General features: G+C 41.7%; 1 protein-coding gene across 1 annotated transcript in view; it reads right to left on the bottom strand.

The window, feature by feature from the left end:
- The window catches only part of PLPPR1 (phospholipid phosphatase related 1), a 131237-nt gene that overhangs the window by 63990 nt on the left and 39401 nt on the right, over nt 1-27846 (bottom strand). Inside the window, exon 2 of the mRNA XM_062626018.1 lies at nt 4071-4179. Within this exon, the coding sequence (XP_062482002.1) occupies nt 4071-4133 (63 nt within the window). The 5' untranslated portion in view covers nt 4134-4179. The remainder of the gene's footprint in view (nt 1-4070; nt 4180-27846) is intronic.

Raw genomic sequence — 27846 nt, 5'->3', positions numbered from 1 at the left:
AGAAATAAGGGGAGACCTTATAGCAGCCTTCCATTACATAAAGGGGGCCCATAAGAAATCTGGAGAGGGACTTTTTACAAGGGCATGTAGTCATGGGACAACAGGGAACGGTTTTAAACTGACAGAGGAGAGATTTAGTTTAGATATTAGGGAGAAGTTCTTCCTTGTGAGGGAGATGATGTGCTGGCAGAGGCTGCCCAGAAAATCTGTGGCTTCCCCATCCCTGGCAGTGTTCGAGGCGAGGCTGGATGGGGCTTGGAGCAACCTGGTCTAGTGGAAGGTGTCCCTGACCATGTCAGGGGGGCTGGAACTGGATGAGCTTTAAAGTCTCTTACAACCCAAACCGTTCTATGATATGATAATATGTGAGAATTTTTTTCCTGTCATCCCAGATGCTGCTTCTCCTACTTTCTCTCATGCTTACCTACAATCCATAAGACCACTTTAGTGATCAGTCCTGGCCATCAACAAATCCTTAAACAGGCTGGTGTGCACTATTTGAATTTGCTGGGATAGATCCAGGGCATACCAACAGGTAGGGGCTCCATAGCCTTCACCGCATGCCCTTGCTCTATCACACTGACTCAAAACGACTCTGGAAGCTACTGGAGGGAGTAGGGCATCCTCTCTTTGCTCTTCTATTTAACAACTGTCAGCACCTAACAGCATCAGTACTGAGATCAGGTACTCAGTGATCGGTACACTGCTCAAAGCAGTGGAATGTGTTAGCTGAGTGAGGAACAAAAGTGGTCTCATCTTGCAGCAACCTTTTACGTGTAAACCAAGGCTGGGCAAGAGCCTCTTGAAGGTTCTTTTCACTGACACTGGCTCCCCCCAGTGCTGCTAAGGGGGGCAAAGAAAAGAAAAATATTAGTGTTCTGTACATTCTAATTAATTGCTTATGTGTTTAACAAAATGTAATATACCAAATCTTCACAGACACTTGGTGACAAATGCCTGACTGTAAGAATGCCTCTTGCAATTGAATAAAGGACCATTTAGAAAGCAGCGTACATTATTTGGGAGAGGGACTCAGATTTGATAAGCGGCTAAAAATTAGTTTAATGATTCCCTATTTAGCCTTTAGATCTATTCATAATATGACATTGTGTTTCCAATTAGGGACAGAAATTGGTGATTTAACATTTCTGTCACTACAGATTAGACATCACAAGGTATCTCTGTATTATTACAAAGTTCATATTTTGAACATAAAAAGGAATTTGTATAGTCAAGCATAAGATTTCAGTTTTTATAATGAGCCATTCATCTTCAGGTCAGTTTTCAAAACTGTCTACTACAAGTTAGTTCAGTGCGAGGAATATGAAATGGAAAAAAAACCCAGAACTGCGACTAACTGCTGAAATTATAAACGTCACGTTTTTACAAACTGAAACCTAATGGTATTTAAAATGTCCAACCTGTTTGTGACACCTCATCTCCATGACTGCAATCACAACTTGCTTGAATGCATACTGCATACTGGGCAGCTAGAAAGTATGTATCGGCAGTGCAGCTAACAGGGCAATAAGTGCTCAGCAGTTTTTTCCTTAAGAGCAAATACCTCAGAATTTTTAATCTCAGGATCACATTCCATGTAAGACAGTGGGGGAGGAAGAACATTCTGGGGAATCCATGACGAAGGCCCATGATAATATTTACTGACCATCTCTTTTCCTACTCATGATCAGCTAACATATCTGCTACTATATTGTTTTCACATGGAAAAATATTGTCAGTAAAGCAGGCAACATTATTTTTAGCTGTTCCGCATGCATCTTTAGCAACTGCAGCAAAGTGTCACACAGATAATCAATTCTCAAGGTTGCCTCACAGCTACAAAAATAGGACCATTCCAACCAAAGCATTTCAGCACAGGGCTTGGTGTCTGGAGTAGCTCATAAAAAAAAGCACTTCCTTTAGTCTTAGAAGCATGTCAATATGAAAAGAAAAACACCTTCAGCATGCCTTAAGATTTACAGGGACTTTTTGGACTGAATAGCTACTATCAATTATCTCTTCATTCACAGCAGGAAATGAGATTTCCTGTTTAATGTTTAATGCTACAATGCTTGACATAAACCTATGAATTTGTAGTATTTCAGTAAAAACCTGTATTGTGGAGAAAGAGAGGAAGAAATAGACGTTTTATCAAATGTAGCAGAGAGAACATCTCTTCAGACACTATCTCTCTGGTTTTGACTGATTTTTAATTTAAAATTGTGTCTTAATCAACAAAGAAAGGAAAGTACACTTAGAAGTAAAAGTTTTATTTTCCACCTGTAAAAAGATTCATTCTTTTATTCATGTCAGTCTTGTCTACAGGAAGGACAATTTATAACTCTGTCACAGGCTGCCAACCTATTCATTATTCATACATTTAGAAGACTAAAAATCTTGTTTTAGTTCTTTGCTTGCACTAAATTTGAGCCATCTCATTCTTGATAGTGTTTAGTTCCTTCTGAGCTTATTGTGGGCTTTTCCCCATTTTTAACATTCCTTTCTCTACCTAATGGGATAAAGTAGTGACCTATTGTCTCAGTCAGAACAGCCTCTCAGTTTCCCCAGGGAGCAGAGACAGATTGCCCAGGAAGGTGGACATTATACCAGTGACAAATCCGTGTGAAGCACTACAAGGGTCAGACATCTTCCCACACTGGTTTCTGCCATAGCTGCTGCTGGGAAGGCCCTATGCCAGGCTATACTTGTGGTTTTATTATGCTTTTCCTCCGTCCTTATCTTCCAAGCAATCTGATCCCTCCTTCGAGGAAGGCCCACCCAAGACAAAAGGAAAACTACTACTAAGTAGTTTAGACTAAGTGCCCAGGGATCATCTGATTGTGTTTTGAGGGCTAAGCTGGTGGTACAGAAAGTAGGGAGTACACATAAGGGAACTGTACCTCGTGGCTGAAGAAGATGCTATCAGGAGGGGATTCCAGATGAGTAAGGGCTAGAGAGGTCCTGGGTACCACTGCATACTTTTCCCGGTTTCTGAGGAAAAGTCAGTACTCAGAAGCTCTTGAAAGCAAGCATTCAGAGTGCCCATTACACCTGGGGCTGCAGCACACTCAAACCTTTCCAAGATTTTGGTGGAAATGGGTAAGCTTTACATAATCCACTGTTTTGACTGTTCTTAGTGTTCCTCTTGTGGAAGAGTACAATTCACGTCGTAATTTTGAGAATTGGACCCAAGTTGCATCAGGCAGGTGACTCTAAAGACAGTCAGTCACAGCCAGTGATTTCCTTTTCACCTTGTAAATCTGATGGAAACTTGCATCCTTCTTGGAAACCCAGAGCTATCCCCTTGCCTGGGAAACTTTCTCAGTCTTCAAAGCAGCAGTTGAACAATCACTGATTTGGATAACGTTTTATTTCAATAAACATTTACTCAGTATAGCAGTGTTAGGCTAAGTAAAAGAAGCACCATAAAAAAGCAACTTGTATGGAGTAAAATAGTAAGCCAGTTAAAAAAAAACCAAACAACTACCCTTAACAAAGATGTGAAGCCATAATCCATTGTCAGAACCACTCCTGTAACTCACTGCTACTCAATTCACAGCCCTTATGCTAGCCAAGCTCCTTCGCCACATTAGGTATGCCTCATGTTAAATTTTATGTTCCATCTGAACTGAAATCAGAGCCAGGTTGTGCTTCCTCAGCCTACAAATCATTAGACTGTGAGATCAGACATTTCCTTAAACAAGGTCCAGCCCTTGTGCAGCAACAAGATAGAAATAAGTCTGAGGAAAAATGAGAAGATGAGCAATCAGCTGCTACTGACCTACACCTGCAAGTACTGCTGGTTCTCTACCAAGTACACCAAGGCTAGCTAGCAAATTGAGTACAGTCAAGTCTTGAAAACACAGCATCCAAGTGTTCTTGCATGCTTGTACCTAAGATCTGGCTAACTCATGCAGTGCGACTTGATAGCACTAAGCATGAAGATGGATATTCATGTTATCAAGCAAGAAAGTATACTTCCTTATAAACAAAATGGCCAACAAATGCCTTATTTCCTTCAGGGCAGAGCTGCCTTCTATGTAGGCTTAGCAACTGAACGCTGTACTCACCTCAACAAAGATGAAGCAGGGGATGATGGAATAGCTTCTCTGGGTATTGTTTCCTAAAGCCATTTCTCATCACACTTCTTGGCGATGCACCATTCAAAACTTTATTATCCTGACAAAGAAAAGACAAAGGTGTTTCAGTCTGTTTCACTTTTGGCAAACTCTGCATTTAACACACAAGGTTCGTAACATGGTGCAATGACATACTGGACTAGACTAAAAAGAACTTCAAAATCTAATTTGTGGTCATACAAAATAACATGAGAAGGCACGGCTTCTGCAGCACAAAGGCAAGAGACAGACATAAGTGACAAGATACATCATCTACATAGAAAATATTGACAAGGAATACAACTGTTTTCCTTAATTACAACCCACTCCCAAGCAAAGGCTTCCTCCCCAGGATTGTAAAATCACATTTTCAGCCCATTGTCCTGCCTACAGTGTGTTTCAAATCAAAAGGTTTTGGTAACTGTCTTGTGAACTTGTACTTTAAAGGACACATTTACAGGTCTACATTAATCGTACACATCATCAAAGTATTTATCTGCATAAAGCATGACATGCTTAAGATGACAACATATGCACAAAAAAACACCTAACAAGTAAATACAAGAAGAAGTCACTGAATTAGTGGGCCCTTGTTGTAGAGCCTTTTTAGTCTGCAATAAATTCATATATTAACCCACAAAGCCCTACCTACCTACTTAGCATTGCTTCGGGTTAGTGGCTATTCTAATTAACATAACCTTAAAATGCTCTGTGTGTTAATCTCTTCACAGCACAGACAGTAGGAAAGAACAGAAGACTAACATGGAGAATTTTTACTGAGTGCGTGTGCTTTTCTGCATGCATGAGGTAACACATCAAAAAAGAGAAGTCTGACTTAAAAGATTTTAAAGAGAGGAATAGGCTAGCAGGGAGCGTGGGGGGCTGGAAAAGTAGCATGTAGTTCAGAACTGCCAGATGCATGCTTGCACAGAGCAGGAGACACAGAAGAGAATGGAAATCCTTTGCTATCAATTTTAAAGTGAGCACATCAAGTGGGAGCACATCAACAGAGATTTAGCTGGGCCCAGTCTCACTTCCAGTGCTCACACAGAATCCCTGCCCTGATCATAAGCATCTCTACAGGTCAGGACTAAAGTGACAGAAGGTGGTGAAAGCTGGTGTATTTTCCAGAGGACACTCTGCACAACATCCTGGCCCAGCTCTCTGACCTCACTGGCATCTGAATGGCAATTCAGGCCTTGGAATATGAAGCCTTTGAGGTTCACGAAGGGGTCAGTGCTTTCCCACCAGCTCTCAGCAGGGTTACTGGAAGAAATACTATTATTAGAGCACTGGGTTCAGCAGTGGTTATGAAGCCTGACTGAGGAGCTGCATCAGCTGCATCAGCTGCCAGTGATGCACCATGATGAAGTTTCTTATGTTGCCACCTATGATCTACTTACTGCGTTTCTTATCTCAGCTCTTCCCATCTTGAGCCAGAGCTGTAAAATGCACAATGTATATAATAGTTTTTGTAATACAGTTCTAGACACAGCAAAGCTATAGTGACTCCAGTGAAGCCACATCCTATTGTCAGAATGACTTCTGAACTGTTAGCCATTGAAAAATGTAGTTCTAGGGCAAACAAAATACGCAAGAAATGCTACCAGTGACATGCTTCAGACATTCCCATCCTACACTGTGTCCCAGTTCTGAAATAGAAATATTCTGTATTTTCAAAATGCCTGTTTTTCCAAACATACTTCAGCTTCATTTAGCAGATAAAATGGGGTTTAATCTCAGAGGTTATTGTCATTGTTTCTAAAAAAGACAAGGCAATCCAACCCCATTTGGGTTGTGGAAAAGATTTCCAATCATCCAGTTTTTAACAATACTTTTCATACCGTCATCTCTTGTGCTACGTGGCTCTCCTTTTAACTTGGCAAATACATGGCCTGGTAGAATAGTAGGTTAATGATGTGGTTTAAGCACAGCAGGTAACTCAGAACCATGCAGCCGCTCACTCACTCCCCCCCCACCTTCCTCCCCCTGCTCCTGGGGTGATGGGGAAAAGAATGGTAAGAATGTAACTCCCACAGGTTGACATAAGAAGAGGCCAGTAACTAAGGTATAACACAAAACAACTGTTGCTACCACCAATGATAGTAATGATAAGGGAAGTAACAAGAGAAGAGAATACAACTGCTCACCACCTGCTGACCGATACCCACCCCAACCTGGGCAGTGGTCTAGCCCTTCTGGGTAACTGCCCCCAGTTCTACATCCCAGGCATGAAGTGCTGTGGTATGGAATACCTCTTTGGCTAGTTTGGGTCAGGTGTCCTGTCTCTGCTTCCTCCCAGCTTCCTGCACCCCTCCTCAACAGCACAGCATGAGACTGAAAAAGTCCTTGATTGCAGTAAAGATCATTCAGTAACAACTAAAACACTGGTGTGTTATCAGCACTGTTCCAGACTAAAGTCGAAAATACAGCAATGCACCAGCCACTAAGAAGGAGAAAAATGACTGCTACTGCTGAAACCAGGGCAGTTAAAGAGCTAGAGCAGCTTACAGAACGTTATTCCACAAAACTCTTTTAGCATCCTGGGGGTAAACTGTCAGCACCTTTTTTGCAACTCCTGTTTTTCAAATGGCTTAGTGCAAAGATATTAATATCTCAGCACCTTCATGAATGCTTTGCCAAAACAAGCTTAGAAATAACCAAGACTTCCACAACACTGTTCTGTAATTCTAAGCTGTGCCTTCAGTTCTGACTGCTGTGACTGCTACATGTCCCTAACCAAAGCAGGGGGCTGCAGGGCAACCAAAGTATTTAAGAAACTTCCTCAACGGATGACTGAATGCAACTGCATAGACTAGCAAAGAAGCTGAAGATTCTTAGCAGGCATACAAAATTGCCTAATTTAACGCTAGGGAACTCCTGATACCATAAATATGTATCACTGTGTCTGTGCTTTTAAGCTTACTGTGCACCACTGGTTTAAAAAAATGCATTGCCTATGGGAAAGCATTTTACCTGGCAGATTCTCTCCTATGTGGTGACACATTTGTGTCAGACATAAGTAGCAAGAGACCAAATAGTTGCCTGATCAGGCCAGCTAATTCCCGGATTATGGGAAAACTCACAGCTAGCCTGTGCCTGTGCCTTTTCACCAGCTCACTAGACAGAAGAGGAAAGGGGAGGAACAGTGTGATCTTTGTGGGAGCACCATCATTTGTCTCTCTCCAGCTGGCAACGAGTGCTCTAGGGACACAGACAGCAAAACAACAGATTACAGCAATCCCTAGATGCTTCAGTCTGCAGAGCAGTCAGAGATAACCCACTTCTGCCCAAAGAATCAGGGAATAGTAATAAGATGTAATCAAGTGTTTAGTGACAGTCCTGTTTTATAATCCATGAAGATGTTTTCAGATTGAACAAATTTTTGGAGCGCAAAACCTCCAACCAAAGCAACAGTAAATAACAGCTATAATACCAGTATATGGTACTGCCTTCTCAATTTTTTATTTTTTTATAAATTTGAATCACTTGTTAAGGAACTCACATTAGCAAAACCACAAGTGGCTTTTTAGATCCACTAGATGTGACCTTTTAAAGCCCTGGTATGCGAGCACAGCATGACAGTAGAACTGGTCAAACCTATTCTAACTAATTAGGGACCGCTGTTGAGGGAGTATTAATAATCTAGAGCTCTGTTATTATGAGGTCCTTCTACTTTTTAAACAATATATATAATTGTATGTCCTGGGTTCAGCAGTAGCAGTCATTTTTCTCCTTCTTGGTAGCTGGTGCAGTGCTGTGTTTTGACTTTCAGCTCGGGAACAGAGCTGATAACAAGGATGTTTTGGTTTGGCCGAGGACTTCGTGAGCCTCATGCTCTGCCAGGGAGGAGGGGAAGCCAGGAGGAAGCAGAGACAGGACACCTGACCCAAACTGACCAAAGAGGTATTCCATACCACAGCACGTCATGCCCAGGATGTAACTGGGAGTTAGCTGGAAGGGCTGGGAGACTGCAGGGTTGGAGGAGGTATGGGTTGGTGCTTGGTCGGGCTGGGGGGGGGGGCGAGTTATCGGTTGGCTGGTGGTGAGGTGTTGTATTCTCTTCCCTTGTTATTTCCTTTATCATTATTATTATTGGTGGTAGCAGTAGTGATTTGTGTTATACCTTAGTTACTAAACTGTTCTTATCTCAACCCGTGGGAGTTGCATTCTTTTTGATTCTCTTCTCCGTCCCTTCAGGAGTAGGGGGAGGGCAAGAAGAGGGGGGGACAGTGAGTGAATGCTCTGCCCAGTTTTAAACCATGACATTGTATAATACAACAATTGTGAATTAATTAGCATTAGTCAGTTCTCATCTCGGTCAATCTACTCCACGTGCACTTTCAGAAAACCTCTGATCTACAGTATAGGAGTTTATTGTCTGACATCTCCTGGGAGAACAAGCAGAGACCCAGAATATACAAAAATGAGTTGAAAATTAAGTGGAAATGACAGCAAAGGAAAAAGAATTCGAGCTGAAGAGATTTTCTTGCCACAGGGATCCATCCAGAGGAAAAGAAAAAGAATGACAGCCAGAGAGAGGCAGAAATAAGAATGTTCTAAAAAAAAAATAATGTATTTTCCTGCAACAGAAGAGTTTCTAAAAGCCCTACTCAGGTATTTTCTAAAGCTTTTTATGTGAGCATGTGGCAGAGAGCAAAAAAGGACCTATCTAGGACAAACCAGCGTTTGCTGAGCCTTTATAGTATAAGCTCTTCCAGTAGACAGAGTAAGGCTGATTGATTGTTGTTCTGTGTAATCAGTGCTCAGATCAACTAGTTTCTGGCCTGTTCCTCAGGAGACACTGGTGAGCCTTACGTTTTTTAAGCTATGTCCTGCATAAGTGAGAAGATGAACATTATGGCTTATATATTGCTGTAGTGGATCTCTGGGCACATGTGGAAAATAGTAAAACCAACAATACTGAAAAGCTAGCAGGCACCACTTACCACAGTTTTCAACCTCTGTTTTGTTTAATCAATACCAATGCATGTTTCTTTTGCCATTAGCTCAGGGACTGCCAGCCTGAAACACAGTAGCTGCAGCGCAGGCAAGATAGCAGCAAAGCCACTGGCGCACAGGCAACATCACTATAGAATCCCAAATCTGCTCAGACCAGAGATGAGGAGGGCAACCACTGATCATTTGGTACCAGGATGTGATGCAAGCACAAAAAAGTTGATAGGATTTCCTACCCCTCTTCATCTAGACAGTTTCATGATCTTTTCAGCATCAGCTAACATCCTGTTTCAAAATAGCATGTACATGTTATATTAGGAAGCGCACAACTCTGGTATTTCTGTAACAATGTAAAAGATTCTTAAATGCAAGCTCTTCCTCATTTGTAAATTAGTTTAACCCTGCATTAACAATTTGCAGCTCTCTGCTGGCAACTGGCTTCAAATTATAAAGATCGTTATTCTCATTAAAATAAGAATTCTGTTTACAAGCAAAGAAATTGCTAAAACTTCTGCACCAGTCCAACAAGCATCAATCTGCCCAGCTGAAACACAAATTGCGTATGTCAAACCTCTGCTCAATTAAAAAAACAAATTCAAGCTAATGCCACTGCTGAAGGTGATTAACCAAGGTTTTGCAGAGAGCTGTATCATTGTAACCATTATTTATTACACCAGTTCTTACAGATCTCATTCTTAAGCAGAGTCCTCTACTTCCTGTGGGGTAAACAGCCAGAAAGAGATGAAGCAATTTGCCAGACATCATACAATGACTCAATGTCTAGGCTGAAGAAAGACGTATTATTCTTAGACTCCTGTCAAGTGCTCCATCCACTTGACTATACAATCGCTACACTTCAAATATACTTGCTAATTCCTGACAAGAGCTATGCAGTTCTCATTGTACAGTTAAGTAACACAGGTTTCCTTTAGCTTGCTACTGAAACCAAACTGAGTTTTTCTGCTGAAAACACAACAGAATGCACATCACAACTCTGCACAAGCACTGATCAAACATATACCAAGACTTCAGCCCTGGCATGTCCAAAGGCACCTAATTATCTGAGTACAACCCTGGCATGAACGTGTATGCAATTTTGAATAGGTTGTCACAGCATAAGAGAGGGTTAAAATGCCTTTCCAAAGCTCTTTTCAATGCACAACTAACCAAAGCATACAAAAAGGCCTATGGGATCAAAAAGATTTTCTTGCAAAAGGAGTCACAGCTATTTCATGTTTTCCTGGCTACACTACGGACATTTTTTTGGTTTTCAAAGTAATCAGAAACATTGAGCTATGGCATGAATCATTCCAGAAGCAAACTGTGTAAGCAGAAGTTTCGCGGGTCCTGAAGGAGCTGGTGAATGAAGCTGCTAAGCCACTGGCCATCATATTTGAAAAGTCATGGCAGTCAGGTGAAGTTCCCAATGACTGGAAAAAGGGAAATATAACCCCCATTTTCAAGAAGGGGAAAATGGATGACCCGGGGAACTACAGACCAGTCAGTCTCACCTCTGTGCCTGACAAAATCTTGGAGCAGATTCTCCTGGAAGGCATGCTAAGGCACATGGAAAACAACAAGGTGCTTGGTGGCAGCCAGCATGGCTTCACTAAGGGGAAATCCTGCCTGACCAATTTGGTGGCCTTCTATGATGGGGCTACAGAATGATGGACAAGGGTAGAGAAGTTGATGTCATCTACCTGGACTTGTGCAAAGAGTTTGACACTGTCCTGCATGACATCCTTGTCTCTAAATTGGAGAGACATCAATTTGATGGATGGACCACTCGGTGGATAAAGAACTGGCTGGATGGCCGCACACAAAGAGTTGTGGTCAATGGCTCAATGTCCAGCTGGAGACCAGTAATGAGTGGCGTCCCTCAGGGATCGGTGTTGGGATCGGTCTTGTTTAACATCCTCGTCGCTGACATGGACGGTGGATTGAGCGCGCCCTCAGCAAGTTTGCCGATGACACCAAGCTGTGTGGTTCGGTTGATATGCTGGAGGGAAGGAATGCCATCCAGAGGGACCTTGACACGCTTGTGAGGTGGGCTGATGCCAACCTCATGAAGTTTAACCATGCCAAGTGCAAGGTCCTACACCTGGGTCGGAGCAACCCCAGGCACAGCTACAGGTTGGGCAGAGAAGAGATTCAGAGCAGCTCTACGAAGAAGGACTTGGGGGTGTTGGTCGATGAGAAAATGAACATGAGCCGGCTTCAGTGTGTGCTTGCAGCCCAGAAAGCCAAGCGTATCCTGGGCTGCATCAAAAGAAGCGTGACCAGCAGGTTGAAGGAGGTGATCCTGCCCCTCTACTCTGCTCTCGTGAGAGCTCACTTGGAACACTGTGTACAGTTCTGGCGTTCTCAACATAAAAAGGACATGGAACTGTTGGAACAAGTCCAGAGAAGGGCCACGAAGATGATCAGGGGACTGGAGCACCTCCCGTATGAAGATAGGCTGAGAAAGTTGGGGCTGTTCAGCCTGGAGAAGAGAAGGCTGTGTGGAGATTTCATAGCAGCCTTCCAGTATCTGAAGGGAGCCTATAGGGATGCTGGAGAGGGACTGTTCATTAGGGACTGTAGTGACAGGACAAGAGGTAATGGGTTAAAACTTAAACAAGAGAAGTTAAGATTGGATATAAGGAAGAAGTTCTTTACTGTGAGGGTGGTGAGGCACTGGAATGGGTTGCCCAGGGAAGCTGTGAATGCTCCATCCCTGGCAGTATTCAAGGCCAGGTTGGACAGAGTCTTGGGTGATGGGGTTTAGTGTGAGGTGTCCCTGCTCATGGCAGGGGAGTTGGAACTTGATGATCTTAAGGTCCTTTCCAACTCTAACTATTCTATGATTCTATGAAATGACGTTGTCATAAAGACCTGTTTGTGATTTGGTTCGCCTGCCTTGCATCCAAATAGACTGTTTGCTATACGTTATTGCATAAAAATAGCAAAACTAAGAAAACAGTGCCATGTCTGCAACAAGTAGAATGTACAAGACAACTGGCACTCAGTTTGCTGCCTCATAAGCCAGAACATGCCGGGTTTGACCTACAAATGAGAAAGTTGTCTTTTGGATGAGGTTGCCCTTGATCTGTGAAGAAGTGCAAACACACAATGAATCTTGGGCAAGAAGGAAGACACTTACTTAGCTCTGGCTTCCCATCATCAAAGAACCCTTTAGCCCATTGTCCTGGGTTCAGCAGTAGCAGTCATTTTAGCTCCTGTGCATGGCACCCTTCACTCTTGTGCCATGAATGACACCCCTGCCATCCCTCTCTCTTTTTCCTGAGCTGGCAGGGCCCTCTGGCCATTCTACTCACATGCTTGCCAGGGAGGCTAAAGGGCCGGGAGCCCTGGAATGGGTTCAAAATCTGCATGGGAGACCGCCTGGGAATCCCAGGTGCTGTAGGCTTTTTCCAAGCCTGCCCCTGCTTAGCTTCCGATATCAGACGAGATCGGGTGTTTTCAGGGTGAAAAGAGAACTCTCCCTGGGGCTCCCCCCTCTCTCTTTTCACCCTGAAAACGCCTGATCTCGTCTGATCTCGGAAGCTAAGCAGGGTCAGGCTCGGAAACTGACAGGCAAAGACCCATCAACACCACGGCCACTGGACCAGTAACATGGTTTCAGACAGATGACTTTGTATGCCCAAAGCTTGACTAACATGTTTGAGTCTTACTTGGTTTTTAGTTATTAACTGAGAAATTGCCTTCTAAACTGATCATAAAAACATGTGTGTTCTAAGTTTCAAGATTTGGCTGGTGGCTGTCTCCCTGGGCACCCTGCATCAGCAGCATGACTTCCAAATCTGCAAAAACAGTGAAAATAGGGTTTGGGGTCAGTTGGATTTTTTGGTTGGTTGGTTGGGATTTTTTTTACTTTGCAAGAACAGATGAATCAGGAGATCAGTTTATTGCATCTAGATCTCACCATGGAATAAAATCTATTAGAAACTTTCCCAACAGCATAAATGCCTCATTTCTGCTTAAGCTATTGCCATTCAAAGAAATTGGCCTGTCAGTGAAAGTGCTTTTCACATGTAACTCCACAGACTCAATTACAGGAAACTAATTACATATGACTAATGACAGTAAGTAGAAGAACAAAAAACCTGCCACCAGTACACAAAAGAAGCCCACACATGTTCATCATTACAATAAACAATTCTGCAGCATTTGAATATTAAGCCAGAAAAAATACTTTCTCTTATGAGAGCTCTGACCTTTTTATGTAACCAGAGGTTACATTTTAGCATTTCTACTAGCAAACCATTTTATGGCAAACAATGATACCTAAGAAGGTATCACAGTTCACAGTATATCTGAAATTATGATTCTTGGTACAAAACCCACCTTCCTATGGATTCCTAAACTACCAATCTCTTAAAAACTCGTTGCTGAATCCTGGTGGCAAAGCAGAGTTTGATCCACGAAAGCAAATGATGCCAGAGGGTTTTAGAATAGTATTACAGATATTTTCCCTTGCTGCTAGCTTCATGTGGAAAGTTATCCCATGTCTGAGTGATAAGCAGCAGTATAAAACCCATAAACAGGAAGACTGATAAGCGGTCTGCACCACTTATATCTTCAAGAGAGTTCAAGTGTTATGTCAGCACAGCAGAGGCCTCATAACAACTTCTCACTCCAGGGAAGCAAGTAAAATCCCATTCATTGGGATTTCACTTGTCACACCTGCTAGAGACAAAATTTACATTGATGCCACTTGGCCAGAATTTCACAGACATTGTCGAAGTAGAACGCAAACATAAATGTGTAGATAGATTTCAGATGATAACAAAAAAAATGGCCATAGGCTTTATTTTGAACTGTCTCACACGTGCAAGTCTTTCCTTGTGCTGCAGGTCTGATTTCACGAGGCATTGAATTCCTTGTGAAAATGTTCAGTATATCACTTACTCGGTGCTGCTTTGAATGACACCCACTGAAATGTGGTGTCACATCAGCAAAACCACATGAATAAAAAGCTTAACTTGCTGATGATCCTTTTTTCTTTCTTGCAAAAGGATTAGGAGTTCATGATAAATGAAGGAATCTGACAATGAGATTCACGAGGAAATTCTTAAAAAAAGTAACAAGCAATCTGAAAAAAATCACAACAAACCACTGAATTTATCCATGCAATTAACAAGACTGTTCCTACTCCTGTCATTTGATTTGAGAAAGCTAATTGTTCTAGCTCTTATTTCACCCCTTCAAACTTAACAGTGAATCTAAATGAAATAGTTGTGCATTTTCTTGGGCAAACGACAATTTTCTGGCCTTTACCGATCCACCTGAAGGAATGTTATCATGATTTAAATTAACTAATTTTCCTTGTGAGCGTCTCTGAACAAATGCAAAAGCAATTGCTCATTTCTTTTACATCTAACTGGTTAAAAATCCATGTATCTTTGAAGACATTTGTAGCAATAAACTGGCAGGTGCGGTGAGCAATAATGTAACAGTTCATAGACATCAAGGACTCTGCATTCCAGAATTAGTAATATAATTAATTTAAAGAAGACATAGCAGTCTATTGTTCCCAAAGTAAAACATTCAAGATCCAGAACTGCAACTGATTGAATTAATTAGTTATGGGCTTGAGATATGGGTACTTGGTTTAGCTCTATGCTAAATCACCAGTCTTAAAATATTGTACAGAATTCAATTTCACTGTCTCATTTGCACAATCTAAAAAGAAAATAGCCAAGACCCTTTTTATTTGCAGCTGTCAGTCTTGCAAGGATCAGGCTGGAAACCAAATACTACAGTACAACCTCCCTGATGCTTGGGATACTGTCGCAGAACCATAGTATCATAGAATAGTTTAGGTTGAAATGGACCTTCAAAGGTCATATAGTCCAACCCTCCTGCAATAAGCAGTGACATCTTCAACTAGGTCAGGTTGCTCAGAACCACATCCAGCCTGGCCTTGAATGTCCCCATGGATGGCGCCTCTATCATGACTTGTGACTGAATTTCACCAGTTGAAATCAATTCCACTGCATTTGGTGCCTCGCCATGCAAGACACTGACAGGCACCGAGGAAACTAGACAGTTTCAATATGAAAAAAGCACAGCAGCCTTCTCCTCAGGCTCTTATCACAGTTGACTGGTGGAAAGGGAAGAAGACAGTGAAGAGAAAGAAGAAAACAAGAGAACCTCAAGTTTTGTAGCACCAGTTTGTGAAATACAGAGGGTAACACTATAACAATGCAGAGGAGGGGGAAACTGGATGAGCTACGGAAAGAATGTTTTGGGATGAAGGGCAGATGAAGAAAACAGAAGTTTGGCCTGTGATGGGAAACCACAAGACTGAAAATTTTATCTACTCTAATATCAATACAATAGACACTAGAATACACTTTTCCTTTCCCCTCCCAAATTCCTCAGGGTTTTGCATAATAGATTTTAATATAGATTAAAATATTTTTATTTCAAAGTTATTAAAATAATTAATTATTAAAAAAATTGTTGGGAGCAATTTTCCTAATTCTGATGAAAATTCATACTTTAATCTAGAAAACTGTTAGTGTTGTTTTGTTTTTTTTTCTTTTCTAACTCAATGGTCCTACTGAAATCTACTGAGCTACTAAAAAAATCAATTGGTTTCTTATGTGTCAGCAACAGTACAAAGTAATGGCTCTTAATCTGTGATTGAGTTTCACAGCTTTGCACAGGAAGAATTTTGGGAATCCCAATATTAAAAACATATTTCAAAAACACATTTCAAAAATACATGCTGCACAGTCTTTTTGTATGCCACCCCTGCTGAGCCTAAGTGCAAGTAAACTGCTGATTCACACACTTGAGTGCAGTCGCTGAGTTATACCATTTTCACTTGCAGGATGAACAGGGCAGTTACGGTCTTACCCAGCAGGAATTTCCTCAATGCCATGAGCAGCTTTCACTGGAACAGATGCAGCAAGCCCACTCCCGGCATGGACCTGCCCCTCTCCCTGCTACCTGGCATTGCCACACATCTGATCCCTGTTCACAAAGGGGTACAACCAATCCAGCTGACAGGAATTTAAAAAAAGGCTACTGAGTGCTCTGACTGACAGCTGAACTGAGAAAAGGTGAATGGCCCTTTCACACCTTGCTGAGCAAGCAGTGGCTTATCCTTCTTCATCTGAAACAAAAGGCTTGTGCGAAGTGCCAGCTACTATCAGGCTTCAGATGGAGATCTCCAATGAAATTTCCATACCCTTCCTACCGCTTTCCTGCTATGGCAACTTAGGAAGCCAACACTTCTGGAGAGTGTTTATGCAGGTCACAGTGTGAGCATAAAATGGCAGTAAGCAGGGGAATTCACAGACTGAATAGCTATGTTAGACAGGGTGAGGGGAGGAAAAACAGGGGAGTAGTAAGTTCCTAGTTGTCTCCAATTATTTTTTTTTTTTAAGGGGATGAATATTTCATTGAAAATTTCAATTCAAAATCATGGTGAGCTAACAGTAAACACTAGGCATGTAATAGCCACAAGCCAGGGGACTGCACCACAAAACCCCTCAACAGTCATTTCATTCCCTCAGGGCTAAGCAAGCGAAACTATGCAAGTATTGGTTGCAAGCTGTAAAGTAAACAGCTACTGTTTCACCACACTGCAGCCTTTGGTGATGAGAGCCAGCAGCTTAACCTCTTGCTTCTCTGATATTCTGGTATTCATATTGGCAGTGGAGCTGTCAGAGACAGGGACTGCATGGACTCCTGCTCCTGAAAACCTGACAGCAAGTTCAATCTTACATGGACCTTTAATCTGTTCACCTTGTTTATAAACACCACCTTCCCCTCAATCCCTTGCAAGGACAGAGTACAAAGTATTTCTGATATACCTGCTCTCTTCCTTTACACAAAATACTATGGTAGAAAAGAAAAAAGAAGTAGGAGAAGAGAAATAGCCCTTATTTTTTGCTTTCCTTTTTTTATTTCTGTGTCCATTATGTGGCCAAGGGAAGCAAGTATAACCCCTATAGGTTGAATACTGTAATTTGTCCACTTCTAAGGACCGTATTGTACTACAGCTCATGCAGTTAATGTGGGCCTCAGAAACATAACCTGGATGCAAAGTCAAGAACTTAAGAATTTACTGTTAGACTAGCTGATACCTTAACAGTCTAATAAAAGAAATGTTATCAATCCAGATCCAAAAAAAAAAAAAAAAATGAAAATTCAGCAAACTATTACAAAAACATTTCAAAACAGCTAAAAGTCTTTTTCAAGACTTAGTAATACCTCTCCTTTCTCTGTGGTATTATGGTCTCCACAGATCCCTCTCTGAGTCTTATGGGGGATGGCTTTAGTCTGGGGTGGGTGAGAGGCTTATGGCAAACTGTCAATGTCCTGAGCTTTTCTCTGAGAGGAGGGCAATAATGTCGACGGTGGGAGATTATTCCTCTTCTCTCTAGGATTCAATCTGGCTTATTTTTATGCATTTTCTAACATACATTACACCTTACCTGTTCTACACTTTCCTAGAATTTCATTATGCTATATGGATTCTCTCTTTCCCCTCTTTGTGACTCCTAAAACCAGCCCAACCCATGCCATGGCTGCATTCCTTTAAAGACCAGTGACTGACCATTGGCAGGTTGGTTGGTTGCAGCTCCATGGGCTCTGGTACCACCTTATGCCCACAGTTTTAAGGCCTCTTCTACTATCCCATGTCTGTTCTCCACCATGCTACACTTTTATCCCAGGTTCAGACAGTTAATTTTACACAGAACAGTGACTTTTTAGTTCTACCCCTTAGGTAGAGAAATACATGAAAATTACTATAAAAATAGGCACTGCATTATGTAATCACATAAAAGCAAGCTAAAGCTAAAACTGACTAAGTAACAGCTACCACTTTATTTGACAATTGCTGTTACAGTTAAAAGGACCAGAACAAACCTCCAGGGTGGCCAGCACAAGCCCCAACAATGAAGATCTGACAAACCTTGCCCTTGCAGTGTTAGTTCAGAGCTTGTGTTCTGTTAGTAGGAAAGGAATATAGTGTTTGTCTGGCTACAAGGCCACAACCCTATTCCCCAGCTTTTGGAAGACTGTAAAACATAGGCTTTCAGCTATGAATCCAGCAAGGCTGTTGCAACCTTCTATGGAGTAAAGTTCCTCATCAGGAGCAAGATTTTCTTGAGGCCTTTGTTCTTCCCTGCGTGATTTTGTCTCATCATACCTATACAGGTCTTAGAGAAGCTCACATGGCCATTGACTGAGCTGTTAAGCATTTGATTTTTAAAGTCAATACAGTCTCACAAACAACAAAACCGTTATGATTATAATTACAGCTATGGCATATAAAGCCAAATTCTGAAATTCCTATAGCTGAGAGCATAACATTACTTTTAAGAGTGTGATGTGATTGAAATTAATAAAGTTTTCAAGAGATATACACATGTTATCAGATAAATTGTATATCAAAAGTTAGCTTATAATACTTTGTGGAGTCTTATATATGTGCATACAAACTCATATACACTCAAATACAGCTGGATCCTACAAAATTCATGACAGATCATGACTGAAAAGAAATGGAAAGATTACATAATCGAACTTGGTCAAAACATGATTAAGCATGTTAAAAGCTGACAGAGTTGTTTAAACATCCTCATCTAGCCCTGTGTTATCTACTGTCATCCTTTTAAGGAGACCACTGGGAACATTGTGTCCTGTTTAATAGCCCTTCATTACTGATGCACAGTTATCAACTCTTAAAATATCATTATTCTATTTTCAAAAATTACCCGATCAGCTCTGTAAAAATGAAAAAATCCTTTCCAGCAAATTGGAAACTCAGATACTCTTTGTAAATGTTTCTGCCTTGTCTTCCAAAGTGTTCTGGAAAGCATGCTAGACATGCTATAGAGCCACAAAAGCCACACTCTTTCCTTCCCTACATGTGGGGCTTACACCATGATGGAGAATCCTGCTTACACTGTCCATCATACTTTGCCCTCTCTGCAGCAGCCCACACTCCTGCAAGCCCTGGGTTAGTTCATGGGTGCAGACTAAACTGGTTTCAGTGTATTTCCTGCTTTGTAATTGAGTTTCCTTGCTCCTCCCCACAATCAGCGTCACCCACAGTTGCACCTTCACAGTCACAGCACTCTGGCTTCTTCTATGTACTTCCAAGTTCTTCCTTCTTTCTTTGCTTCTGCTACCACCAAGTCCTTAGCCCCCCATTCTTTTTCACTATTTGTTTCCTTAGAATAGCTGTCCTAACTGCAGATATCACTGACTGCACCTGATATCCAGTATTTTCTGTTGTAATAGACATAATACACAACAGCTTCTAGTAATTCCTGATCAACTCCCAGTTCTACCAGAACCACCAGGCCTTTCCCAGTCTCCACATTTTAACTTTGCATAAGCCCCAGAAACACAAGGAAGGGCTGCAGGCAGAGAGGTTGGGGGCACTGGGTTTAATTTATTATCTTGTACGGATCTCCACCCAAAAGCCCAGTATGACACTTCTTGAAGCACTGCCCCACTGCTTCAAACCCCCCTGCAACCTTCAAGCTAAGCAAAGGTACCTACCACAACCTTCTTCCCCCACCCTTTCTGACACCACCTTTCCTAAGAGTAGTGAGAAGTCACAGTCTGCAAAGGTAGCAGTTTGTACTGCCTGTCTTTGCTAGCCATAGGATTTTTCTTCAGTTTACAATCCTCTTTTTTTTCAACACAAACACACCTATTTCTTCTACCACCTTCTGATTCAGGATATGTAGTTCACATATTTATAGGCCATAAAATTAGATGCCCTCCTGGGCAAGACCATTCACCACAGCTGTTCTATATGCAACCTGGTGGATAAGCAGACCTTGGCTGCACCTATGGTTTAGAACAGCACTTTCAAAACTTTTGTTACCACGAACCTGTATCAGTAAAAAATGTTCAGAGCACAAACTCCCAATGTATGTAATTGATAAATTATATACATGTAATACTGTACTAGCTTATTATGTAAATTACAAAACATACAGAAAAACAGAAATTGAAAAGGATGAGCTAAAGATGAAATAAACATTGTTCTAAAAATATCTTAATGGCAAAATATTTCTTTCCACACCTCAATGGACTGTCTTATGCACCCCATGAAGTACATGAACCTTGCTTTGGAGACCACTGCTTTAGAAGACCACAGACAGAGCCTGACAATCTCTTTTTATTTGGCACATACTCTTTCCTTCAATGTAACTATTCTCCTTTTGATATTCCTTTTAAAGCTTTCAGAAGTCAATGCATCTCCTCAGAATGATTTGTGGCTTCAGGGGATACTTCTAACCCAGTTGTTGCAGCCACCCACTGAGCAGCAGTAGTGGAAGGTTCCACAGTATTTTCTCATTCAGTCGTGGTAAGTAATGACTTCTTATTTAAGAAGCCAGTCAGTATACATATTTTTATTTAAAAAGCTTAATTTTGCAGCCAAATGTATTTAAAGTCCTGGGTATATCTCTGATCACACATTTCACTTTCTTCCTTATTCCTCAACCTTCTCATTTTACTGCAGTAAAGGGTGCTCCAAAATTCACTTTGAAGACTGCTAGTATCTCCTTAACAGGAACACTGGGACTTGTGACTACTATCTGAGTGAAGGATGGGGTTGAACTAGATCAAACCGTCGGTCTCTCTGCATTCCATCACCCCTTTTGGAAGGTGCTGTAGTAACACCTGTGATCAGGCATACATTGTCCCGGTGTTACACTTAAACTTTTCACCTCAGCTTCACAGTCTTGTAAGCCTGCACTCTTCTTTTTAAGGATTTGTATCTCATGTCTCCTATAAGGAAGCTTTTACTGCCTCATTCTCTTCCAGTATTTACTTCCTCAGAGTAGTTGCCTACAGGATTTTTGGTGCTGTGTAGCATAACTTATCATTTCACTGCAAACTCATTCTTAAATTTTGCTCTCTCCCAGTTTACATGCCCCATCTAATTTTCCCTCTCTTGTTTTTTTTTGTGCTTCAGTTTGTGAATTACTCATTCTGTTTCCTCACCGCTATCCCCCTGCACATCTGATTTTTTTCACAGGATGGTTTCAGTTGTGATTTTTCTTCCAGTTTTGCAAACTCCTGGTCAGCAGCCAGGACAGTCCTGCAAGAATCTGGATTCCAAGAGTCAGTACACCACTGTAACACCCACATTCCCCAGTGGGTGATCTTTTCCTGTGAAAACCAAGGAAGCATTTAAGGAGCTGCATGAGCAAGCTATCACATATACTCTTGAATAATCATAACAGTAAAAAGATATAAACCTGTTTTCTTGCCTTTCTCTTATAGGTATTCCTGTCTTCTGTGTTCTTTACCTAACTTTGCAGAAAAGCCTGCTCAAAGTATATGTAAAATTAAAATTTGTGACCAAACTATACTGAGGCAGAGATGCAGGGACAAAGACTTCTGTTCACCTACGACTATAACAAGAGCATTTTAAGCTTGTATCAGCAAAGGCTGGGCTTCTGTCTATCTTCGTCTTGATCAGACTCTCACTTATTTTTAACAGACTCTGTCACCTCATGCTCTGTAGGGTGACACCTAATTAAATCCAAATTTGCCTAGGCTGAGTTAGAGACAGATTAAGATGATGAGGCAGACATCTTTTCCCTCCTCTGTGTTTTTACTGTGATCCTTCACAAATGCAGTTAATGGATTTTAAGTGACATACTTGTTAGGTCCACAGGCACACATTACCATCCAGTCTATAAAACTAGGCATTAATTATACAATATGGCCATAGTTAAGCTTAAAACCATCATTGTGTATCTACTTACCTTTGCACCTAGAGAAAGAAGCAAGCAATATCCACGTGATGGCTGACATCTTTTCCAACAGACCAGGGTCTGACCCTGACTCCTCCAAAACAAAAAGCTGCTTTAGCCTACATCCATTTCTCCACATAAGTGTTCCAAAAGACATCCAGGCTCTGTAGATCAGGCACACAAGGGGTCTGTGAGATATTTTTTCCCAGTTGGTGTCAACTGCTCATCATTTAAAGTGGCAAGCACACACCAAACTGTTGCCCTCCACTGCCAGTGACATCCACTGAAGCAGAAGCATCCCCAGGGAGATGCTTCTGCTCCTCTCACGTTTGGATGCATTAATGACCTCTGCAGAGAACACAGCTGCCATCAAAATGGCCCAGGCTGAATTTTCCCAAGCACAGTTGAGCTAACTCTCAGTCACTGAAGGCAAGTCACTGAAGGCAAGGATATAAATTCCATAAATAACAGAGTTCAGCAACAGCTAAGGCTGTATCTCAGTTTAACTAAAGATTCAGCTTTCAGTCTTCCAATACGTGGATGAAGGGTACCAGAGCTGTGTGTCTCCATGCATTGTTCAGGTACTAAGCATACTGTAACTGAGAATTATTAAAATGAATATCACTGGTTAACTACATTTGCAGGCTGCATTCTGAATCTGTGCTCTGAGTCAAGTATTGCCTATCCTCTTACAGCTGCCAAAAAGCCATAGGAAAGCCGTAATGCACATTCAGTGAATTCATCATGATCACAGTCCCAGACCCAACAACATACCCAGATGAATTTACTACTGCTTGACAAGCCACAGTGTGCTGATCTGGTATTAATGAGTGTGCAACCACTCTCTCAGTGCTGATGAACATGAATTGGACCCAGAGGATGTCTCCTTGTACACAGTGGCTGAACATTTTTACCTGCTTCTACAAACAAAACTGGAACGTCTCCAAACTCCACCTCCCTGCACATCCTGCCACAAAAGAAAAAAACTGCAGGAAATTGACAGAGAGATGGATGACAGTGGGGAGGAAGAGATCCACTGTAATGAGTCTGGTCCCATGGAGCAAAGCTCACAATAATAATGATTGGCATAAAAGAGTCCCAAGATAAGCAGTACACCAATTATCACAACAGGAGGTATTTGCTCATAAGAGAATGGCTGTGACAGCTATACATAGTAGGATTCCCCAAGCAATGAGGAACATATGATAGCACTTTTCAAGTATTTTTATATATGTATAAATTACTTTACAGCTCTGTTTTTTTGAGAGTTACTTTCAAAAGGATCTTTTCACTTAAGGACCTGTTTGCAAAGAGGTATCTGAGCCCCAAGATGCAAAACAATGTGTCAACACAACAAAGGAGTGGAAATATTTAGTATGCTGGGTATAATGACAAGTAGCAGGATGGAATCTCAGAAAGAAAAGTTGTGAGAGGTATCAGATTTAATACAAGTATTTATAGCATGGATTTATTTGTAAAGATTTCAGCATACTACAACTGCTACATCTAGCCAATCATAACAAACACACAGCACCAGAGCGATAGCTGCTAATATGCACGAGCTAATAGCCTCTTCCTATCTCTCAACTTGAGGATCAGGGATGTAGTATGACACCCCTTCAACTCTCAGTGGATATACAAATAAATAAACAACTGAAAAGTAACTGTGTTCTCATCTTTTCTAGAAAGTTGAAAGCTGCACAGTTTTCACTGTGGTAGTATCCACATAAATTACAATGTGAAATAAGCCCCAAAGTCATTATAAGCCATTTGTAGATTCACTGTCCGAACCTAAGAATTGACAATGCTTTTTCCACTTATCTCTGTCCCTCTCAGCGCTGCTTTGTGGACATAGCAGGACTTACAGAAAGCCAGAAAACTGCAAGATGTGGTATGAAGAAGTTTCATGACCTTTGCATCAATAGTGGGATACTCTCGCCACTGCCAGTGGTTGCCAGTGACTTCAACTGCGTGAGATTTCACATTTGCTTTTTACCAAGACATTTCTGTCAGCAGAATAATTCCACTGTTAAACTAGCATGTTCCCTATCATAAGGCAAGGTTTTATAAAAGACAGGAAAAGGCAACTTGATTTACATACCTCTCCGTCCAAGACTCTTCTGGAGGTTGTCTTACCCTGTACAGTCTAAAAGCAAGAGGTACCAAAGGTATGCACAACTCTTAGGCCATGTCTCAATTGCCCTTTGTGGTACCATTTATATTGTCACAGCAATGAAAGTGAACTCCTTGTGAATGATATGAATGTGCCAGAAAGGTCACACAATATAAAAATAAGGCTATCGCTATAGCTGTGCTTTCACCAGCAGAGTTGAATTCGCTTCTCAACGATAAGTATGAACAAATGTGATTATAATTACAATCAAGAGAAGTTTGGGTTTCTCTGAATACTTTTGTTTTCCCTGGAATAATCTAGCAGACTGTTGCCAGTCCAGGTAATCCCCAAAATAATTTGAAAACAAATTAAGTTACAGAATCTTCTTCCAACTACATGATCTTAAGGTCATTTCCAACCCTAACCATTCTATGATTCTACAATTTATGTGACTGCTGACAGACAATCAGTCCTATTCACTATCACAAATCAAATGAAGGACGCTCTGGGGAGCACAGGAACCAACTGCACATTGTTACTGAAGACAAAGTGAGTCTTGTAGCTCAATCATGAGTGATCTCTGGGTTAACATACAAAATGATTTTACAAAGTTATTTTGAGCACTTGGGTCAGTTTTATTCTTCTGTTTCTAACACAGTGTCTGCAATGGATCAAGTGAAAATAGAGGCTATTGCCTGTCAGCAGACAACATTTTCAGAAAAGTTAATGATGCAACAGAACTATTAGGATTTGTAGGAGGAAAGTATGAATGTAAGTAAGTGGAGAGAAAAGGAAGACAGACGAAGTGCTAGAAGAAACAACAGAAGGGTTAAAAAGAAAGGCATGTATTAACCATAAGCAGTTTCACTGAAACTGAAAAGATAAGCTGCCAGAAGGATATATATTACACAAAATACCCAGGTAAGGAAAACATGAGAACTGTGTAATGCAAGACCTTTGCCAAAGATTTATGAGATGGTTGAAAACATATAAATCAGTAAACAACTAGATAGATAGCTAAATAGGTGAATTATCTATACTGGTACCTACTCCTAAAGATTACAGAAGTAGGTCTAAACTCCAATCACCATTGCCAGCCAAGCAGAGCCCCAGAGACACAAGAGGACCCAGCAGCCACCATGATCGTTGGGTCCCCTGTCCGATTCCCATGAGACTGATGATGTTTAATATACTCACTAACATGACACAAACTGAGACACTACAAAGGGCTCTCCCATTAAACTGAGTGAAAACATACATGGTACTAATAAAGTCCCAACATGTACATAACTCATTCACACATTTTTAATATACACAAACTAAGGTATAACACAAACCACTAATGCTACCACCAATAATAATGATAAGGGAAATAACAAGGGAAGAGAATACAACCGCTCACCACCTGTCAACCGATACCCAGCCCAACCCAAGCAGCAACCTAGTCCTTCTGGGTAACTGCTCACAGTTTATATACTGGGCATGATGTGCTGTGGTACGGAACACCCCTTTGGTTAGTTTGGGTCAGGTGTCCTGTCTCTGCTTCCTCCTGGCTTCCCCTTCTCCCTGACAGAGCATGAGGCTCACAAAGTCCTTGATCAGAGTAAACATTACTTAGCAACAACTAAAAACATTGGTGTTATCAGTGTTGTTCTCAGACTAAAGTCAAAAACACAGAACTGCACCAGCTACTAAGAAGGAGAGAAATGACTGCTACTGCCGAAACCAGGTCATCAATAAATCCACAAGCTTCAGAGGAATTCACTGAATACAGAACTATAAAGGTAACAGGCAGCTTGAAGAATAAATTCAAAGAGGAGAATTACAGAACTGAAGGCAAAAGTGTAGACTAATAGATGTGATATTGCCATAACTAGTGACAGGCCACAGGATTTGTATGAATTCTGCAAAGCCTCCAGTCTTGTCCGGCTTTGTCTTGGCCAGACTGAAGCTTAATCTTGCATAGCTCTCTCAGCAAGTAACAACCAGATAACTGTTCCCCTGATCCACTTTACCTCAGCTTTCAATGTGTGTGGTGCAATGACAATTACTGCAATACTTTTGGTATGATTCTGTAACTAAGAGCCTTAACATAACACTATTTTGTGTAGAGCGAAGTGACTATGGACCTAGAATAAAATCACAGCATGGATGAGCAGAGACTTTGAAAACACAGGCACAGTGATATGGAGGTGCCAGGGTTGTAAACAACTCAGCAACAGTTCTGAGCCATTAAGGCAATGCAGCCCATTTTCTCAGCTTTTAGAAAGGAAAAAAGCAGAAACATGACAGGCAGAATAAAATCAGAAGTAATATGAAACTGTGGACCAATAAAGACAAGGCAAGAATTTGTCTGTGTTTGAAGAGGTTATGAAAATAACACCAAGCAAGGCCAAGATGAAACCATCATCAGTGTTCTCCTTTCAGCCAAGACCTCAGATGCTGATGGCTTCCCATCATCTCCTTTTCTTGATGAATACTAAATCCACTGACCAAAAGACCCACAGGGCTCAATGTCCAAGTGGAGAGAAGGAATGAGTGGTGTTCGCCGGGGGCTGATGTTGGGACCAGCACTGTTTAACATCTTTGTTGGTGACATGACCAGTGGGATTGATGTGCCTTCAGCAAGTTTGCTGATGACACCAAGCTGTGTAGTGCTTCTGGCACGCTGGAGGGAAGGGATGGGATCCAGAGGGACATTGATGTGTTTGTGAGGTGAGCCAGTGCCAACCTCATGAAGTCCAACAATGTGAAGTGCAAGGTCCTACACTTGGGTTGGGGCAACCACAGGCACAGCTACAGGTTTGGTGAAGAGATTCAGAGCAGCCCTGTGGAGAAGGACCTGGGGGTGTTGGCCAGTGAGAATCTTAACATGAGCTGGCAGTGTGCACTCACAGCCCAGAAAGCCAACTGTATCCTGGGCTGTACCATAAGAAATGTGACAAGCAAATTGAGGGAGGTGGTTCTCCCCCTCTATGCCACTCTCATAAGACCTCACCTGCAGTACTGTGCTCAGCTCTGGGGCCCCCAACAGAAGAATGATGTGGATCCACTCAAGCAGGACCAGAAGAGGGCCACAAAGGTGATCAGAGGCTGGAGCACCTCTCCTATGAAGACACACTGGTGGAGCCGGGCTTGTTCAGCCTGGAGAGACCTGGGGAGACCTTAGAGCAGCCTTCCAGTTCCTAAAGGGGACCTACAAGAAATCTGGAGAGGAACTTTTTCCAAGGGCATGTAGTGACAGGGCAAGGGATAATGGTTTTAAAAGAGGATAGATTTAGATTAGACATTAGAAAGAAATTCTTTACTATGAAGGTGGTGATACACTGGCCCAAGTTGTCCAGAGAAGCTGTGGCTGCCCCATCCCTGGCAGTGTTCAAGGCCAGGCTGGAGGGGGCTTTGAGCAACCTGGTCTAGTGGAAGGTGTACCTGTCCATGGGAGGGAGGCTGGAACTAGACAATCTTTAAGGTCCCTCCCAACCCTAACTATTCTATCACCATTGTTCTATGATGGTCTTGTTGAAAGCATTGTGTATTGGGCTTAAATAAACAGCAAGAGAGAAATAGGGATTGTAAAACCACTGGATTCTGGGAGAAAAGGCTTTAAGACAAGCATGAAGCATAATTCTGCAAACCCATTTTGTGTAACCTTATCATCAACACAAAACGTTGACACACATAGTCATTGGAAGCTAGAAGGAGAATGGAAATTCTTACATTTTCTCCTGAATAGTAATAGTTCTCTTCCTACCTTTCAGTGCATGCCGTGCAGGAAGGCTTTTTGGTTTTTAGGCACAGTAGCGCAATCAGAAATGTTTTTGCTGGAGCTCAGCTGTCTTGACCAGCCCCATGCACAAGTTCAGTGCTGCTGCATGCACAGAAGAATGGCTGTTTAACAAATGTCACA

Source organism: Pezoporus occidentalis, unplaced genomic scaffold (assembly GCF_034315485.1).
Source record: "Pezoporus occidentalis ecotype Australia unplaced genomic scaffold, CSIRO_AGI_Poc_V1 ctg286, whole genome shotgun sequence".
Taxonomy (NCBI): domain Eukaryota; kingdom Metazoa; phylum Chordata; class Aves; order Psittaciformes; family Psittacidae; genus Pezoporus; species Pezoporus occidentalis.
Note: the sequence above shows the minus strand (reverse complement) of the source record. Positions and strands in the feature narration are given on the sequence as shown.